Source organism: Hemicordylus capensis, chromosome 8, assembly GCF_027244095.1.
Source record: "Hemicordylus capensis ecotype Gifberg chromosome 8, rHemCap1.1.pri, whole genome shotgun sequence".
Taxonomy (NCBI): domain Eukaryota; kingdom Metazoa; phylum Chordata; class Lepidosauria; order Squamata; family Cordylidae; genus Hemicordylus; species Hemicordylus capensis.
Window position 1 is genome coordinate 17,513,325 of NC_069664.1, and position 18,378 is coordinate 17,531,702.

Here is an 18,378-nt window from a genome sequence, read left to right on the forward strand (position 1 = left end):
CTTAATAATATAAAGCAGATCCTTTCCTAATCTTAAACCAACACAATAGATTAAGTCAATCATGTCTGTAGTAGATTTTTACTTGCATTTCATCATCAGACGACAGCAAAACGATGGAATCTAAGAAAACAATGTACACAAAAATTACCAGTACACAGCCCCCTCCCCCAAAAAACCCCCACATTTTTTACTTTGACCTTGTATACAAGTAAAAATAGTATACAGGCCAAAGTAAAAATTAACTTAACATTTGGAATCCCCCAACAAGCATTTCCTTTCAAGAAACATTAATCGCTGTGGATAGAGAATGAGCAGTCTTCGCTCTAAAGAAGATCTTAAAGTTTGGGTTGGGACTAGGTAACCTAGTCCCAAGCCATTTCGGGCTTTAAAGGTTATATACGACTTTCCCGTTTGCCAAAATGCATTGCTTCCACCCAGTGGGGTATTTCTGTCGGAGATGGAGTTTCAGTGCATCGAAACCTTTTGCACCAACTATCCTAATGACCACTAGGGGCATTGGGAGTAGAGGTGGTTAGTGAGGGTCTCCTTACCTGTCTCTGCTTGCCTCTACTCTATGACCCCTGCCTTGACTCCTCAGGTACTTCTTAACAGTGAGTCAGTCCTCTTCCTTTCTTCTTGGAGAGGAGATGGAAACATTCCTCTCTCTCTCTCCCTACCTATCCATTATGTAGCTATTAGACAGGACTAGGCCTTTCCTATCCAAAATGTACTTCACCAATAAACTTATTTAGTCTAGGTTGTACAACAATCTCCCTGCATGTTCTTCAGATAGCTGCAACAACTAAACTCTGCTGCACTCTACTCTGCAACTGGAGTGGGTAGCTTCCATTGCTAGCACTTTGCTAAATAATTACAAACCCCAACAGATTCTGGTTTCAGAAACCGGGGAGCCCTGTGCCTTCCAATGCAGAACATTTACATACCGGTGGTTTCTTTGTTTGGTCTAATGACCGTAAATAAAATTGCATTACATTACATTACATACCGGTCGTTTCATACAAGGAACTTTACAGTATGAACTTGACGATTCATACAAGGAACTTAACAGCTCCGCATTGTCTTTATTTTTAAATGTTTCCGTCGCACTGAATGATAATGGTGTTGGGCTGGCAGCCTCATTATCGCAAGAGGCCTGCATGATGGATTTCTGCTGTGGCATTCTGGGGCAGTCCTTGCTGACTCAGAATGTCTTTTTGGGCTTTCCATCGAGCACCAATTACTGGCAAAAGCGCTCTCTGGAAGTGGCAATTTGAAGCAGAGCAGGGAAAGGCTCCTGTCCTGTAACCCAGCATGGTGAGCTCTGTCTGCGATTACTCCAAGTGAGAAGAAGCAGATAGTTCCATGAATCATTAGAGTCGCACGTTGCCACTAAATCAGAGGGAATGTTAATCTCTGCAACAGCAAGTAACCTCCTGCACCTCTTGCTGAGAGGCTGCCCGTTCGGTGGACGCAGGGCACCCTCTGCTGTCATAGCTGACAGGGTATGACAAAATGCAGCACTTAATTCCCCTCATATTATGACTTCTCAATTGTTGCTCAACCTTCTTTTAGGAAAGCATTTCCCTCCTTCCGGTTCTGAATGATGCCTCCCAGACTTGGCCTCCTTTGAACTCTGCAGTTCAGGAAAGGTGATCACAGGATCAGACCATTGAAGGGAGCTCTGAAGGACATCTAGTCCAACCCTCTGCTTGGTGCAAGGAATTGAGAGCTAGAAGCATCCCCAGCTGGCCATCACCAATGTCCAGCCTCTGCTTGGAGACCTTCAGCAAGGGAGAGCCCACCACCCCACAGCAAGGAAATTGGCTCACATAATCTGCTGCTAGCCCAGTTCCTTGAAACCTCCAGTTCTCAGGGAGTGAACCCTTCCAGCAGAAAAGTCATCCAAACCTACCCTGATGTGGACTACCAACTAGTACTGTGAATATTTATATACCACTTTTCAACAAATGTTTGAAAATGTGTCGATAGATATACATAAACAGATTGATAGATATACATAAATAAATAAAGTGGCTCCCTGTCCCTCACAATCTAAACAAATAAACATAAGGCAGACACCAAGGAGAGCTGGTCTTGTGGTAGCAAGCATGACTTGTCCCCATAGCTAAGCAGGGTCTGCCCTGGTTGCATCTGAATGGGAGACTTGATGTGTGAGCACTGCAAGATATTCCCCTCAGGGGATGAAGCCGCTCTGGGAAGAGCAGAAGGTTTCAAGCTCCCTCCCTGGCTTCTCCAAGATAGGGCTGAGAGAGATTCCTGCCTGCAACCTTGGAGAAGCCGCTGCCAGTCTGTGAAGACAATATTGACCTAGATAGACCAATGGTCTGACTCAGTATATGGTAGTTTCCTATGTACCAGCAACAGCCACTGGAGGGATGCTGTGCTGGGGATGGATAGGGCCAGTTGCTCTCACCCGGCTGAATAAAGACAATCGCCACTTTAAAAAGATGCCTTTTTCTTTGCTCAGTTAGGAGGGCAGAATCCCAGATCCCTGAGAGATCACATTTTGGGAGAAATGCAGGGGCTGTTTCATTTGGGCAGGCATTTAGCAGTGGCTGTGATGCCCGTGGGCTCAAGTGAGTTCTGCCTATATTTAGAGTGAGAGCATTAATGTGAAATGCACTGTTATGAGTTGAGCCTACCTCACAGGGCTGTGTGAGAGAGAAAAGGAGTGGATTGTGTATGCGGGGAGATCCTTGGAAGAAGAGTAAGAGACACATGCTAACAAATATACGCGGGTAGTAAACCGGCGAGATTGTTCTGAGCGTGTGCAGAGTGCTACCCCATTTCACTACCACTATAATTGCAAGTCTTCCCGGTCTGATAATAAGCTTGACTCGCAGCAACTCTAAGTTTTGGAAGGAGTCACTAGAGGGGAAAACGTGGGGCGGGGGGGGGAGAAGGAGGAGGGAAGGGAGGACGTACTTTGGGCGCAAGGTTGCTGCTGCAATCCTGCCCCCATCCCCAGACACAGCAAATTGAATGAAAGGCACTGATGTTGATAACGAGAATAAAATGATGATGATGATGATGATTTGTTACTTATTAATAAATAATCAACTTTATTTGTTAGCCGCCCCATAACCAGCGGTTGTTCTCTGGGCGGCTCACGACGCCACACACCATTCACACCGCATGCTCGAACAAACGAACGGGTGGCAGCGACCCGCCGGGCGTCCGCACGCCAGAGCTGACGCGCCCCAGCAGAGCTCGCGCGTTCACACGAACACGCAGAAGCTGGAGCGGCTGCAGGAGGAAGCGGCGCCGGCCCAAGCTGGGGGGCAGAGGGCAGCAAACCGCGCTTACGGGCAAGAGGGAGGGGAGGAGGCGGTCGTTGCTGCTTCTGCGTGGGGTCTTCCTCCTCCCTTCTTCCCCCGGCCGCCAGGGAAGCTGGAGAGAAAATAATCACCTCTTCTTGCAAACGAAGCCGGAGCGGCGCCGTGTAGACAACCCCAGCAGGTGTGAAGCGCGGGGCGGGGCGGGGCGAGGGGGGGCACTGCACTGCACATGGTCTTCTTCCTTACTCCTCCCGAACCGATTGCACCTTGGCCGCGCCGATCCTTTGCTTTTGCTCTGCCCCCGCTCCTCTCCTCTCCCTCCTCTCCTCTCCTCACCTGACCCTCTTTGAAGCACCGCGGCGCGCTCCCATTGTCAGGTCCTTCCCCATCTCCCTGCAAGCGGAGACTAGAAACGAGTGCCGGGCACTACTGTGCAAGATCTAACTACTGGCGTCTGTGGGGACTCGGAGTAGAGGGGGCAGTGATGTTTCGGGGGGTGGGTGGACTCGCTTCTCCCCTGCGGCACGGCGTTGGGATTCAACACAGGCACATAGGAAGCTGCCATATGCTGAGCCCGACCACTGGTCTATTTAGCTCAGTATTGTCTTCACAGACTGGCAGCGGCTTCTCCAAGGTTGCAGGCAGGAATCTCTCTCAGCCCTCTCTTGGAGATGCTGCCAGGGAGGGAACTTGGAACCTTCTGCTCTTCCCAGAGTGGCTCCATCCGCTGGGGGGAATATCTTAGGAACATAGGAAGCTGCCTTCCACTGACTCAAACCCTTGGTCCATCTAGCTCAGTATTGACTGGCAGCGGCTTCTCCAAGGTTGCATGTTACAGTGCTCACATGTAGCCTCAAGCAGGGTCTGCCCTGGTTGCTCACACTTCTAGGGAGACTAGAAGTGTGAGCACTGTAAGATCTTTCCCTCAGGGGATGGAGCTGCTCTGGGAAGAGCACCTACATTCTTGCATGCAGAAGGTTTCAAGTTCCCTCCCTGGCAGCATCTCCATGATAGGGCTGAGAGAGATTCCTGCTTGCAACCTTCGAGAAGCCACTGCCAGTCTGTAAAGGCAATACTGAGCTAGCTAGCCCAATGGTCGGACTCAGTATATGTAAAAGCTGGACGGTAACAGAGTCCTTGCTTTCTCTCCCAGGACACAGCATGTGAGAAGGAATCCAGGAGGCAACTGGAATATTCCCTCTATGAAGAACTTCAGCACAAATGTGTAGGATGGACAGCGCAGTGCATTATGGCGGAGGGATCCTCTGTCATGAAGCTCAGTTGCTGAGTACATCTGGTTTTGGAACATGTCCTCCTCTCCTGCCAGAAGCTGGACAACATGCTTCCCAGGGACCAACTTCGGCTGAGGAAGAATGGTACTGCCTATGTTTAGGATTTTGAATGCAGATCTTTGAAGGTCCAGAACTTGAGCTGAGAGGTCCGTTGACTGTCACACGCTCTTTTGGATGGCCATGTTGGCATTTCCTTGGCCACCAGGGCAGCTGCACCCCAACGCCTCCCATCCAGGTTCCATCATGGCTCTTTTGCAGGACAGAATCAGTGACTTGTCTCTTGGGTTCAATGTTTCACTTGGTACCCCTCGTCCACACCTCCTCAATCAATCTCTAAGGGACTGTGAGCTGGAGTGGCGGTGTTCTGAGGCTGCCACGCAGGCTGACGGCAGTGGCCGCTTTCTGGGGCTGGCCATCTCACTGGTGCTGCCCATCGTCTATGCCCTCATCTGTGCCTGTGGCGTCCTAGCCAACGGGCTTGTGATCTCCGTGGTGCTGGGCTGCAAGCAGAAGATTGTGTCGGACATCTACATCCTGAACCTGGCCGTCGCTGACTTGCTCTTCCTACTTGGCATGCCATTCATCATCCATCAACTTCTTCAGGAGCAAGGCTGGGTGTTTGGGGACTTTCTGTGCTGGGCGGCTACCACCATGGACCTTAACAACCAGTTCAGCAGCGTGGCCATTGTTACTCTGCTCTGCGTAGACAGGTATTGACCCGGACAGTGGAGGAGAGGGGAGTGAAGTTCTCCTCCCAAGGAGGAGAAAGCTAGGTGTGTGGGGCATGGGTTGCTGTTACCCTCTGTCTCTCTGTAGACTTGCAGAGGAGAAAGGATGTCATCATTCCAGGTGTGGTGTCTCTGGTTGTAACTTGGCTTTGCCTCCTCTAGGCACAGTGCAGGGTGGAAAGGTTGTTGGTGAGTTTATGCCTCCATCAGGGGCCGGCCAACTGGGGCATTGGTCAAGAGCCTGGAACCATCAAAGGGCCCATGACGGACCCATGAGGCCATGCTGCAAAGTGAGGGTGGCTGCCAGGGCAGCTTTTGAGAAAGCTAGTCACATAGGAAGCTGCCGGGAAATTTAGGACCAGCAAACGGAAGTATTTTTTTCACACAACGCATAATCAGCTTATGGAATTCTCTGCCACAAGATGTGGTGACAGCCAACAACCTCAATGGCTTTAAGAGGGGCTTGGATAACTTCATGGAGGAGAGGTCTATCAACGGCTGCTAGTTGGAGGGCTGTGGGCCACCTCCAGCCTCAAAGGCAGGATGCCTCTGAGTACCAGCTGCAGGCGAGTAACAGCAGGAGGGAGGGCATGCCCTCAACTCCTGCCTGTGGGCTCCTCAAAGGCATGTGGTGGGCCACTGTGTGAAATAGGATGCTGGATTAGATGGGCCTTGGGCCTGATCCAGCAGGGCTGTTCTTATGTTCTTATGCCTTATACCGAGTCAGGCCTTTGGTCTATCTAGCTCAGTATTGTCTACACTGACTGGCAGTGGTGCTTCAGGGTTTCAGGCAGGAGTCTTTCTTAGCTCTACCTGGAGATGCTGCTGCCAGGAAACCTGGGACCTTTTGCATGCAGAGCAGATGCTCTCACAGTGAGCTATCACCACCACCACAGCAGATCTCCTCCAATGCCTTGTGGTGCTGACCTTAGTGACAGTGATGGCCCAGAATGCTCTCCAAAAGCCACATTGCTAGCACCCACCATCTTTGTTTCCATGTAATGCCATTCACCATGTAATGCCATTGTCCGTGCTGGTGACACAACAGCAGGGACAATATAGGAAAATGGAGGTGGTGGTGAGTGCCACAGTGTGGCTGCTGAAAAGCACTCTGTTGCCAAAGGAAGCCTCCCCCAAACCATCAAGGAGACCTCTCTTAGTGGCAGGGGAAGCCCAGAGTGCTCACCCAGAAAAAGGTGGGCCCCATGGCCCCTTCCTCATGGAAGTGAATTTCAGGACAGGGATAGAGTGGTATCCTCAAAAGACGACTTTTGAGGATACTGTGGACAGCCAGGGAAACAAACCAAAGGATCATAGAACAAATCGATCCAGAATTTTCACTTGAGGCACAAAGGACCAGGCTCAAACTATCGTACTTCAGACACATTATGTGAAATCCAGCTCCCTTGAAAAGTCCATAATGCTGAGAAAAGTGGAAGGAAAGAGAAGAGGATGACCAGCAGCAAGATGGATGGACTTGATTACAACAGCAGTGAATGCACCACTGGGAGACCTTAAAGGCCACGCTGAAGACAGATCATCCTGGAGAGAATCTATGTCATTGCTAAGAGTCGACACCGACTTGATGGCACTTAATCAATCAATCAATCAATCAATCGAGTGGTGCAGTGAGGAAATGACTTGACTAGCAAGCCAGAGGTTGTTGGTTCGAATCCCCGCTGGTATGTTTCCCAGACTATGGGAAACACCTATATCGGGCAGCAGCGATATAGGAAGATGCTGAAAGGCATCATCTCATACTGCATGGGAGGAGGCAATGGTTAACTCCTCCTGTATCCTTCCCAAGACAACCACATGGCTCTGTGGTCCCCAGGAGTTGACGCCAATTAGATGGCACACTTTACTTTTACTTTCTAGAGAAAGTGGCCCTTTTTAACTTGCTTGTGTGCTTCCCGCTTCCCTGAGGGGTGAGAAGTTTTGAGGTGGCATTAGTCAGGTCTCGGTTTCCTTTGGAGGAAAGAGCTGGTAGCACGTAGCATTCTAGCAATGTGTGCTTTGTTTACAACAGCGCATTGGCAGAGACTAGCAGCCTGGGCCTTCCTCTTACAAGGCAGCATCTGCTACCTCACTTGAAATCCCCAGAGAGCGATTCCTGCACCTCAGGGGGCCTTCAGTTAGCTTTCTGTCCCTCTCTCTGCTTCTCAGTTCCATACTGCAAACTTCTGTTTTCTATCTATCTATCTACACACACACACACCAGCCCCCTACCTTTAGTTGGAGGAGAGCTTGATATGTCACCTTCCCCAAACTTTCCCCATTCCAAACATAACCCAGAGAGATTTCTGTATCAGAAACCATCTCCTAACATTTATTTATTTGACATATTTGTATATGGCCCAAAACGTATGTCTCTGGGTGATTTACAATAAATCATCATCATCCCAGTGGTAACTGGCGCCCTGGGTGCAGTTCCAAAAGACCTTGAAGAGCACCTCAACACCATCGGGGCCACAGAAATCACCATCAGCCAATTACAAAAAGCAGCTTTACTGGGATCAGCCTATGATCTGCAACAATATCTATAACAACAGCAACAACAATGACAATAAAATTCAGCCATCCCAGGTCCTTGGGAAGGACTCGATGTCTGGATAAAACAAACCAGTCAATAACACCTGTCTGACTGTGTAAATAAATAATAAGAGTAATAATAAATAATACAAACAAAACAAAAATAAAAAGGTTAAAAACATTACAATAATTTAAATCAATGTTAAAAATTTTTAACTCTCGTTTGAGAGACATCCCTTTGACTGTTAAGAAACAGTAATATTCTTTTGTCTAGTCTCGCGCCCTGATATTGTCTACACAGAGACTGGCAGTGGATTCTCCAAGGTTGCAGGCAGGCATCTCTCTCAGCCCTATCTTGGAGATGCTGCCAGGGAGGGAACTTGGAACCTAGATGCTCTTCGCAGAGCGGCTCCATCTCCTGAGGGGAATATCTTACAGTGCTCACACATCAAGTCTCCCATCCATATGCAACCAGGGCAGACCCTGCTTAGCTCAGGGGACAAGTCATGCTTGCTACCACAAGACCAGCTCTCCTCTGCAGGAGTAGACAATCCTGAGCTACATGGGCCAAAGTTCTGACTCCCTATAAGGAAACTTCCTGTTTAACCTCTCGGGAAGAATTGTAGCTCAGTTGTCTGAGCATCTGCTTTGCATGCAGATGATCCCAGGTTCAATCTCTGGCGTCTCTCCAGGTAGGGCTGAGAAAGACCCCTGCCTAAAACCGTGGAGAGCTGCTGCTGCCAGTCAGTGTAAACAGTACTGAGCTAGATGGACCAGTGGGCTGGCTCATTTCCTATTCTGCATCTCTTTTCATTCCAGTCCAGCAGTGTGCAAGGTATGAGGCAGAGGAGGGTGTGCACACCACACAGCAGCAGCTGTTGCCACTGCAAAGTAGGGATGTGCACGAACTGGCACGAACCGGTGTGTGTTACACTTCCGGTCCGATGCTGACCGGGGCATCAAGGAGGTACGCCGCCACCCTTCACCAGTGGTTTTGGAGACAGCGCTGGTGGTGGGGAAACACAGTGGTGGTGGTGGGGATGAGCGTCCTCCCTGCTCCTTAAAGGTAAAACCACCACCCCACCGCCAAACTGGCCGGAACTCCGGACTTCCAAACCGGTTCGGTGGTCCAGAAAGGACTGCCGAACTGGTTCGTGCACATCCCTACTGCAAAGGAGGTGATGGAGGTTAGTATAGTGTGCAAGGGTGGGGGGCGAAATTTGGTGGGGGGAAAGGGTGTGTACTGGAGGCGGGGGCAGCATTTGGCATCCTGACGCACCACAGTCGTGGACCGCCACCACTTCATGCCCAGCCAAAGCAGGCGTTTTCTCCAGTCTGGAGCTGAAGTCTAGCCATAGCAGACAGCAGCAGTATAGCCAGAGGGTGCTGGCTGTGCTGGGGGGGATCTTGTTGCTCTGGCTACCTGCGGGGTAAGTTCCTGCTGGAATAAATGGTCCAGGCTGCAGAGGGTGGCAGGTTGTAGACCCTTCCACTCTTTGATTGGCACAAAGTGGGAAGTAGGAGGTAAGAGACATTCCTGCTGCCATGGAAATGCATCTTGGAGAACGGTGACATTTTAAAAATATATGTAACATATGATTAAGTGTTGGGCCTCACAAGATTGTGGAGCTAGAGACATGAGCATTTGGGGGCGGAATGACATGGTGTGTGTAATTCTGTGGTTTTAGGGATAACTTTTTTGTTTTACACAATGCAGCTTCCAAGGATGCAATTTCAAGAGGAAAACCGATGGGGTTGCTGAAACCTTTCCCCTTATGCCAGAGCTTCTCAAGCGTACGGCCCCAGATATTGCTGGACTACAACTCCCATCATCCCCAGACACAGTGGCCAGAGAGATGATGGGAGTTGTAGTCCAGCAACATCTGGGGAGTCAGGTCCCAAGTTTGTGAACCCCTCCCTGTTATGCCATTTTCCTGCTGCAAATTGTTCCTCCCAAGCTGCTTTTACCTTGTAATTAAGTCCCCAAAATGTACCAACCCTCACCATATTCTGCTCTCCTGCTTCAGAGGCATTTGAGGGGTTTAATTATTTTTGAAACTTTCCCCCCCACCACACACTATGCAGGCAGTGGCAGTTTCAGCAGTGCTTGAAATGCTCATAATATTCCTGGTGGCCAGCTTGTGCCAGTCACCTTTTCTTCCCATTGCAGTTATCACGCCTATGTTATATTGTAGAGTCAATTTCTGGCGTATTCTAGAGGAAAAATATGGTGACTGCCATAAGCTGGCCATGGGAACACTATCAGTGGTTCAAGTGCTGCTGAAGCCACTGCTGCCCATAGAAGCATGATGACAAAGAGTAAAGAAAAGAAATAACTCTCAATAACACCACTTAGCCAGACGTTTTTCAAATAGAGACTGGATTATTTGTCTGAGATGCTGCAGCAGTTTCCAGCAGAGAGCAAAGGGCTTGTCTAGAACAGGGTTTCTTAACTTTGGGCCCCCAGATGTGGTTGGACTACAACTCCCATAACCCCCAAGCAAAAGCCGTTGCAGCTGAGTATTCTGGGAGTTGTAGTCCAGCAACATCTGGGGGCCCAAGGTTAAGAAACCCTGGTCTAGAAGACCTCTAGGGTGCCTGCCAGCCCTCAAATTCTATGATTCTATAAATTCCAGTTTGGCAGTACAAACAGGCAAGTGTTTAAAGATTTTACTGCTTTGACCCCGCAACAAGGGAAGAGGTTAAAGTAAATGGTCTGGGACTAGATACCTGAAGAACAGTCTTCTTTTCTGAGCCTCTTCTCTGGATATCCCCACATTCGGAAGCGAAGTGGGTGTCTACTGGGAGAAAGGGCCTCCCCTGTGGTGGCTCTCTGACCTGAGAATTCTTTCTCCAGAGAAGTTTGCCTGGCACACTTATTGTTTTCATTTAGGTGCCAGGGAAAGGCCGTCATGTCTAGCTGAGTGTTTCATGAGAATCAGTTGTTTTACTGGTTTGTGTCCAGTGGTTTTTCTTTGGCTTTGCTAGTTTTATAAAACTGCACAGCTGTTTTGTTTTTTATTAATTTTTTATTAAGATGTTGCTATATAACAGCAAAATAGAAAGAAACAACATTACTGATTATTAATGCACAATTTCCAAAAAGCATGTAAGTAAGTTGTGCCGTCGAGTCGGTGTCGACTCCTAGCGACCACAGAGCCCTGTGGTTTTTCTTTGGTAGAATACAGGAGGGGTTTACCATTGCCATCTCCCACGCAGTGTGAGATGATGCCTTTCAGCGTCTTCCTATATCGCTGCTGCCCGATATAGGTGTTTTCCGTAGTTTGGGAAACATCCCAGCGGGGATTTGAACCGGCAACCTCTGGCTTGCTAGTCAAGTTACTTCCTCGCTGTGCCATTAGCATGTACCTCCCACAAAAATCCTTCCCATATTCCCCTCTCCCCACAAAAAATAATAATAAAAAAAAAAAGATAAATGTTTTCGGATGGGTTGTTTGTCGGTTGTTTTTATCGTTATGATTTTTAAAATATTTCTCGTAAGCTACCTGTTTTATAGTGGAAAGCCAAGGTTCCCCTGCTAAATGAGCAAAGAGGCCCCTTTCTAAAGTTGTAATCCTCTTTATTTAGCAGGGGGAGAGCAACTGGCCCTATCCATCCCCAGCACAGCATCCCTCCAGTGGCTGTTGCTGTGTCTGTCTTACGTTTCTTTTTTTTAGATTTTGAGCCCTTTGGGGACAGAGAGCCATTATTTATTTATATCTATGTAAACCCCTTTGGGAACCTGTGTTGAAAAGCAGTATATCAAAATCTGTCGTATTCATAAGGTTCAGCTTTAAAAAGAGAGAAAAATCCCCTTGGAGGGTAGGGGTTCGTCTGAAGGGGAAATGGCAACAGAAGCTTCTCTCCACCTACACTTGTCTTCCATTTTGAATTATAGTCATAGTGATTGCTGTGTGTTAAACAAAGAAAGGTTCTCCCAAGCGATCATGAAACTGTTGGAAGTGAAGGACTTTGCGCTGTCTAGTGAGTCAGAGGGCTAGAGGGTCAAGACATTGGTCATCCCTTCTCTACTGCTCTGACACTATCCCTTTGGAATGTAGATTGCTACTCTCAGGGACTAACTTCCTTCCTTCCTGCTTTGCACTCCCCCCCTTCTCTTCCTGTTCCTTCTACCTTGCAACACGCAAGTTCCTCTCCCCTGCACCATGTGTGCGGAGATGCAGAATCCATCTGCATCCAGCTAGCTAGTTAGATTAGAGATCCTAACTCCTCACTTTCCTATCTAGAATGGAGTTCTCTAATAAATACCACTTATATTGATTTGAAACTATGAACTGGCTCCAAGTTACTTTACTCTCAGCATACATGCATGCCTAACTAAATTCCCGCTGTGTTGTGCCTCTGTGCACTCTGCTATAATGAAAAAGGGTTTCTCCTACCAGAGAGAATTCCCAACAGAAACGACATCAGTTCTGTTCTGAGAAGGATGAATTATCATGGCCGGTATGTATGTTTCTGTTGAGTATATGGATGTTCTCTTTCCTATGTGGAATGTACTGACCAGTGACTGTGTTTCATCTGTCTGTCGACTCCAGATACGTGGCGGTTGTATACTCATCCACCATTGGCCAGAAACGGACATTGCGCTGTACAGCTCTGATCAATGCCGGCGTGTGGGCCGGGAGCCTAGCTCTGGCCACGCCTGCTATGCTCTATGCCCGCGTGCACTGGGACAACAGGACTGCGATCTGCCTCATTGACTTACCAGGTCCTCGTAGCATGTACTGGTACACTCTTTACCAATCGCTGGTGGCTTTCCTGCTGCCCTTGCTGGTGATCACCGTGCTGTATTCGTTGACTCTGCACCACCTCTTCCGCGCCATGCGCCGCGTGCATAGGAAGGCATCTGCCCGCAGTCGGAAGGTGACCCGCATGGCGCTGACCATCATTGCTGCCTTTTTTGTCTGTTGGACACCCTACCATGTGTTGCAGTTGGTCAACCTCACAGCCACGCCTTCCGCTACCTTCTTCTACCTGTACCAGGCCACTATCTGCCTCAGCTATGCCCACAGCTGCGTCAGCCCCATCCTGGTTATTTTCTGCACTGAGTTCTTCCATGAGAGGATGGCTCAATCCAGGTAAGAGGGAAGGACAGGAGGGGATATGGTGGGCTCAGTGGTGGGAGACTCCTGTGATGAGACGGCTGTTGGTAAACTTATCACCCAATGTTTTCAGATATGGACAAACCCAAAATGGCAACTGGGTTTAGATCAGGGATTCTCAACGTTTGGGTTCCCAGATGTAATTGGACTTCAACTCCCATAATTCCCAACCAAAGGTCACTGGGGCTAGGGATTATGGGAGTTGAAGTCCAATAACATCTGGGGACCCACACGTTGAGAAACCCTGGTTTAGATCTTCCCGGAGCCTGGGCACAGCCACAGTCCAGGAGAGCTGGTCTTGTGGTAGCAAGCACGAATATGTCCTCTTTGTTGAGCAGGGTCTGCCCTCCTTTGCTTTTGGATGGGAGACTACATGTAAGGCCTTAGGGGATGTGGCCACTCTGGGAAGAGCATCTGCATGCTTGCAGATGCTCCCTGGCATCTCCAGATAGGGCTCAGAGAGACTCCTGCCTGTAACATTGGAGAAGCTGCTGCCAGTCTGTGTACCAGGCCTGCTCAACTTAGGCTCCCCCCGAGATGTGTTTGGACTACAACTCCCACAATGCCCAGCCATAGTGGCCAATAGCCAGGGATTATGGGAGTTGTAGGCCAACATCTGCAGGAGGGCCGAAACTGAGCAGCCCTGAATTAACCTGAGCTAGATGGACCAATGCTCTGACTCAGTATAAGGCAGCTTCCTCTGTTCTTATCTTGCTGCACCTAATTGCCCAGCAAACAATAGGTCACGTTTCACAAACTGGGAGAAACTGTTGATGAGTGGGGAGGTGCACAGGTTATAGAGCAGAGGACTGGGTGATGAGGGAGTGGTGGAAACCGCCACAGGGCAAGGCAAAGGGGAAATAATCCGAAAATCTTTGGGTCCAGAATAGCTGTGGTTCAAGACCTGGCTGCTTTCCAGATTGGCCGCCCCACAGCAGCAAAATGCTTCCGCTCAGGCAAATCGCATTCAAAAGGTAAATAGCAAAGCGCCCATCATGGGGAGCAGTCTCAAGAAAACTAACAAGCCGAAAAAACAGTAACTTTTTTTAAACCATGGATATGAAACCTTATAGCACTAAATCACAGTGATTAAATTCGAAACAAGGCATTGGAAATCTGAACAGCACCCTGCTGTCAGCATAGGGACTGTGGTGTCACAACACAGGAAGTGCGGAAGCCCACTTCAGAGAGGTCTGGTTCTAATTAAAAGAAAATCTGGCAAATACACCGTTGACAGGGTTAGGGGTATAGTTTTAGATGTCAGTTTGTATATAACAGGACCAAGTTGACATTGGTCATTGACATGCAGGAGACATAGGGAAGGAAATTGACATACAGGAGACATAGGGAAGGAAATTGACATACAGGAGACATAGGGAAGGAAATTGACATACAGGAGACATAGGGAAGGACATTGACATTTTATGTATGTATGTATGGATGGATGGATTGATTGTTAAATTTTTATACCGCCTTTCATTAAAACAATCCCAAGGCGGTTTACAGCAAAATTTAAAAACAAGATTGTAAAAAAGACACAATTAAAATATTAAGTTAAAAATTTAAAACAAATTTGATTAAAAATTTAAAACACAAGCATAAAAGCAATACAAAGTACAAAGAGCAGCAGCAGAGACAATCATATAAAAGCCTGGGTAAAAAGTCATGATTTAACATGCTTTCTAAAAGCCATGATGGAAACTGAGGAGCGAATAGCCACCAGGAGAGAATTTCAGAGTCTGGGGGCAGCAACAGAGAAGGCCCTGTCCTGCGTGCACGACAACCGAGCCTCCTACATGGTTGGCACCTAGAGCAGAGCCCTCTCAGATGACCTCATCAAGCGGGCAGCAATCCTTGGGAGTAGGCGGTCTGTCAGGTATCCCAGGCCCAAACCCTTAAGGGAATCCAGTGCAAGCAACACTTCCGCAGTTGTTCCATCTCTGACAGTGGGGGAAACTCTGGAAGCCCTGCTTGCCCTACCTCCCATTCTTAACAGCATTGGGGCTGCCTTAGAAGTCTGCAGCAGCCCTGGGACACAGCATTGCAGCTCCATAACAATGTGCATCATATCAGCCACTGTTACAACTTTGGGAATATGTCCTTGAGGGCTGTGAAGCCCCCAAGGACATATTTGAGGGAGGGACTGTTGTAAATAAAAGTACATGAATGTCATTTGTACAACTGTCTCTTCACAGGTATTGCAGATTTTTCACCAGGTGGAGAACAATACGGGCAAGTGCTTCCTTTTCCACCCCAGAAATCACAGCCACAATATACAGCCCACAAGTGAGCCATGCCACGTCCCCATGCCAGCGCCGTCCAAATGGGACAGAAATACCTTTGTACTCTGTGACTGAGACCACCACTTTCAGTGTTGCTGTCAATGGGTATGAGGAGCACAACGGGATTTAGTGATTGTTGTATACTGTTATGTCCCCCTGCAATTCTGGAAAGATTCAGATGGTGATGGAGAACATCATACCAGAAGCCTTTTGTTGAAGGAGAGATGTTGTGAAGGTTCATTGCATCTCTCCCCAGGACAAAATGGAGCAATTTTTCCGCCAAGGGCCTTCAGTTTCTTGTGGGAGAAAATGAGAGAAGGGCTTTATATGTTGTGGGTACGGTGGCTTATGGCAGAGAACAGCATTCTGCACTGCATGGAATAAAAACATTGTGAACATTCATTTCTGTTTCCTGCAGAGGAGAAAATGTAGTAACCTTGGGCTTGCCCAGACTCTATGTTCAAAATGCTAAAAGGAGGGAAAAATGTGAGAGATTTCTGAGTTCTTCCTGGTCAGGGAGGAGAAGCCTGAAGGAAAACTTGAAGGATGTTTTAATGGGAAAAGAGTGCTCATGTTTATAGGTTTATGGAGAAAAACCACAAGTGTGATCATACCGAATCTAAAATAAATGGTGAGTCTGTATTGGGCACTTGGTTTTGTGTGTGTGAAATCCTTAGCTAGAGCTTGGTTGAATTTACGTTGGAGCAGAGGCTTACAATTCTGCTTGCGGTGAATGAATAGAATAGAAAGCAAAGTGGCAAAATAGAAAGAATAGAAAGCAAAGTGGTAAACAAGGAAAAGATGGCCCACACATTACATCATCACAACCCCCTAGCAGGATTCAGGAACAGATTAAACATGGAAAGTCTGTGACTGGATCTCCTGATGTTTTTCTTTAAAGCAGCCAGAGAGGAGTAGAGACCAGGCATACATTCATGTTTTTTCTTATTATTCATTCATCAATCAATCAATCATCTTTATTACGGTCCAAGAACAGCATAAGATAAAGCAGTAGAGCATCATTAAAACAAATTATGAAACCATAAAACTATGTTGTTTTAAATTTCTACTCTAATGCTATAACATAATACTAAAAGGCTGCTACCCTTAAAAAAAGAGGGTAGCTATAAAATGTGGAATGTACAAAATACCAAGAAGCGGTGGCTAAAAAAGAGTATATAAAAATATCTAAATCGGAACACTTTAAAAGAGAAGTATAATCAGCTGTTTAAAACTATGCAGAGCTGATGCAAGGAAATGGCATAGCAGCCACGACCCAGTGGGTCCTACATGCTGCCATGCAGAACTTGGCGGTGTTATACATAAAGGTGTGATCTTCATCCGAGAGCAACAACTGGGTATAGACATAGTTTGGGTGGCCAGGGGACTTGTGAAATAGCGGAATTATAAATTTGGCCAGAATGTAACTATAAACTTGGCCTGAAGGCCAGGAGAGCTGGTCTTGTGGTAGCAAGCACGAATTGTTCCCTTTGCTAAGCAGGGTCCACCCTGGTTGCATTTGAATGGGAGACTACATGGGAGCAATGTACGAAATTCCCCTTAGGGGATGGAATCACTCTGGGAAGAGCATGTACCAAGTTCCCTCCCTGGCATCTCCAAGATAGGGATGAGAGAGACTCCTGCTTGCAACCTTGGAGAAGCCGCTGCCAGTTTGGTAGACAATACTGAGCTAGATGGACCAAGGGTCTGACTTGATATGGCAGCTCCCTATGTTCCCATGTCTCTGTAAAAGGGGCAAAAAAGGAGTACATGTTCTGTGGTTTCTGCCTCCCCAGTGTCACAAAGTCTCTGTAACTGGGATCTTTCTGAATTTGATTATTCATCAATCTATGTAGCACAATTTTCTCTACAGCACTGCCACACAGTGGACAGCACTGTGTCTTGCACATGGGGGAATTTTAAGTGCTGGAAGTTCTAGAGAACTATGCATCTGATGAAGTGCACAAACCTATGCTGAAGTAAATGTGTTAATTTTCAATGGTGCTATGAGACACTACATTGTTCTTGCTACAATGGACTAACACAGCTAGGATTGCCTTCCAGGACCGGCCTGTTGTCGCCAGGAATCTGTTTCAGCTTCCAGGTGACTATTGAAAAGTAATCCTGGAAATGTTAATGGCTTTTGGTATTGTGAAAAAGACTGAGGGTGAGGGAAATGTCTCCAGAAATAGTTTGTTAGAGATGGCAACCTTAAACACAGCTATGCCTCTAGAAAATCATTGATAGTATAGCTGCCATCGAGTTAAGAAATCACTAGAATAATTGTCTGGAGACAGGGAATGACAGTCCCTTATTTCTGGTACCTGTCCCTGGGAGAATGACTGACCCTATTTTTGAATTTTGAGGAATGCCTTGTGAACATGTTTGTGTGAGTCACACATTAAAGTAAGTGCATGCACACAAAGGCACACTAAGTCATGCATAGCCTGACATTTCTCACACTACGGACATGCAATATATATAAATTTGTTGATAACATATTGTAAGATAATTTACAATGGCTCCCCTGCAACTGGTATTTAGAGGCATCTTGCCTCTGAGGCTGGAGGTGGCCTATAAACAGTCATCAGACTAGTAGCCATTGATAGACACGTTCTCCATGAATTTATCTCAGCCCTTCTTAAAGCCATCCAGGTTGGTGGCTGTCTTTCATAGTTCATTATGCATTGTGTGAAAATGTTCTTACTTTTATTGGTCCTAAATTTCTTGGCAATCAGTTTCATGGGATGACCCCTGGTTCTAGTGTTATGCGAGAAGGAGACAAATTTCTCTCTCTCCACACCATGCATCATTTTATAGAACTTTATCGTGTGCACTTTTACTCCTTTTTCTAAACTAAAAAGCTCCAGGTGTTGTAGACTTACCTCATAAGGAAGGTGCTTTATTTTATTTATTTATTTATTTATTTGATTTGATTTCTATACCGCTCTTCCAGAAATGGCTCAGGGCAGTTTACACAGAGAAATAAAAAATAAATAAGTAAGATGGATCCCTGTCCCAAGAGGGCTCACAATCTAAAAAGAAACATAAGATAGACACCAGCAACAGTCACTCTAGGCCCCAGACCTTAGCGACCACATAGATAGATTCTCTCCAGGATG

At 47.3% G+C, this 18,378-nt stretch overlaps 1 protein-coding gene across 1 annotated transcript; it reads left to right on the forward strand.

Annotated features, from left to right (window-relative positions):
* Window positions 1-3,157: 3,157 nt before the first annotated feature.
* Window positions 3,158-15,942, forward strand: LOC128333986 (melanin-concentrating hormone receptor 1-like). The gene is made up of 4 exons (XM_053270146.1): window positions 3,158-3,480; window positions 4,453-5,301; window positions 12,408-12,950; window positions 15,170-15,942. The coding sequence occupies exons 2-4, from the start codon at window positions 4,766-4,768 to the stop codon at window positions 15,384-15,386; spliced, it is 1,296 nt and encodes a 431-aa protein (XP_053126121.1). The 5' UTR covers window positions 3,158-3,480; window positions 4,453-4,765; the 3' UTR covers window positions 15,387-15,942.
* The last annotated feature ends 2,436 nt before the right edge of the window (window positions 15,943-18,378 follow it).

What these genes read in the sequence shown, in the direction of transcription:
- LOC128333986 (XM_053270146.1), top strand. Translation starts at nt 4,766, where the DNA reads ATGGCCATGTTGGCATTTCCTTGGCCACCAGGGCAGCTGCACCCCAAC. An exon ending in ACTCTGCTCTGCGTAGACAG is followed by an intron (nt 5,302 to 12,407) that starts GTATTGACCCGG and finishes TGTCGACTCCAG; the next exon opens with ATACGTGGCGGTTGTATACT. An exon ending in GAGAGGATGGCTCAATCCAG is followed by an intron (nt 12,951 to 15,169) that starts GTAAGAGGGAAG and finishes GTCTCTTCACAG; the next exon opens with GTATTGCAGATTTTTCACCA.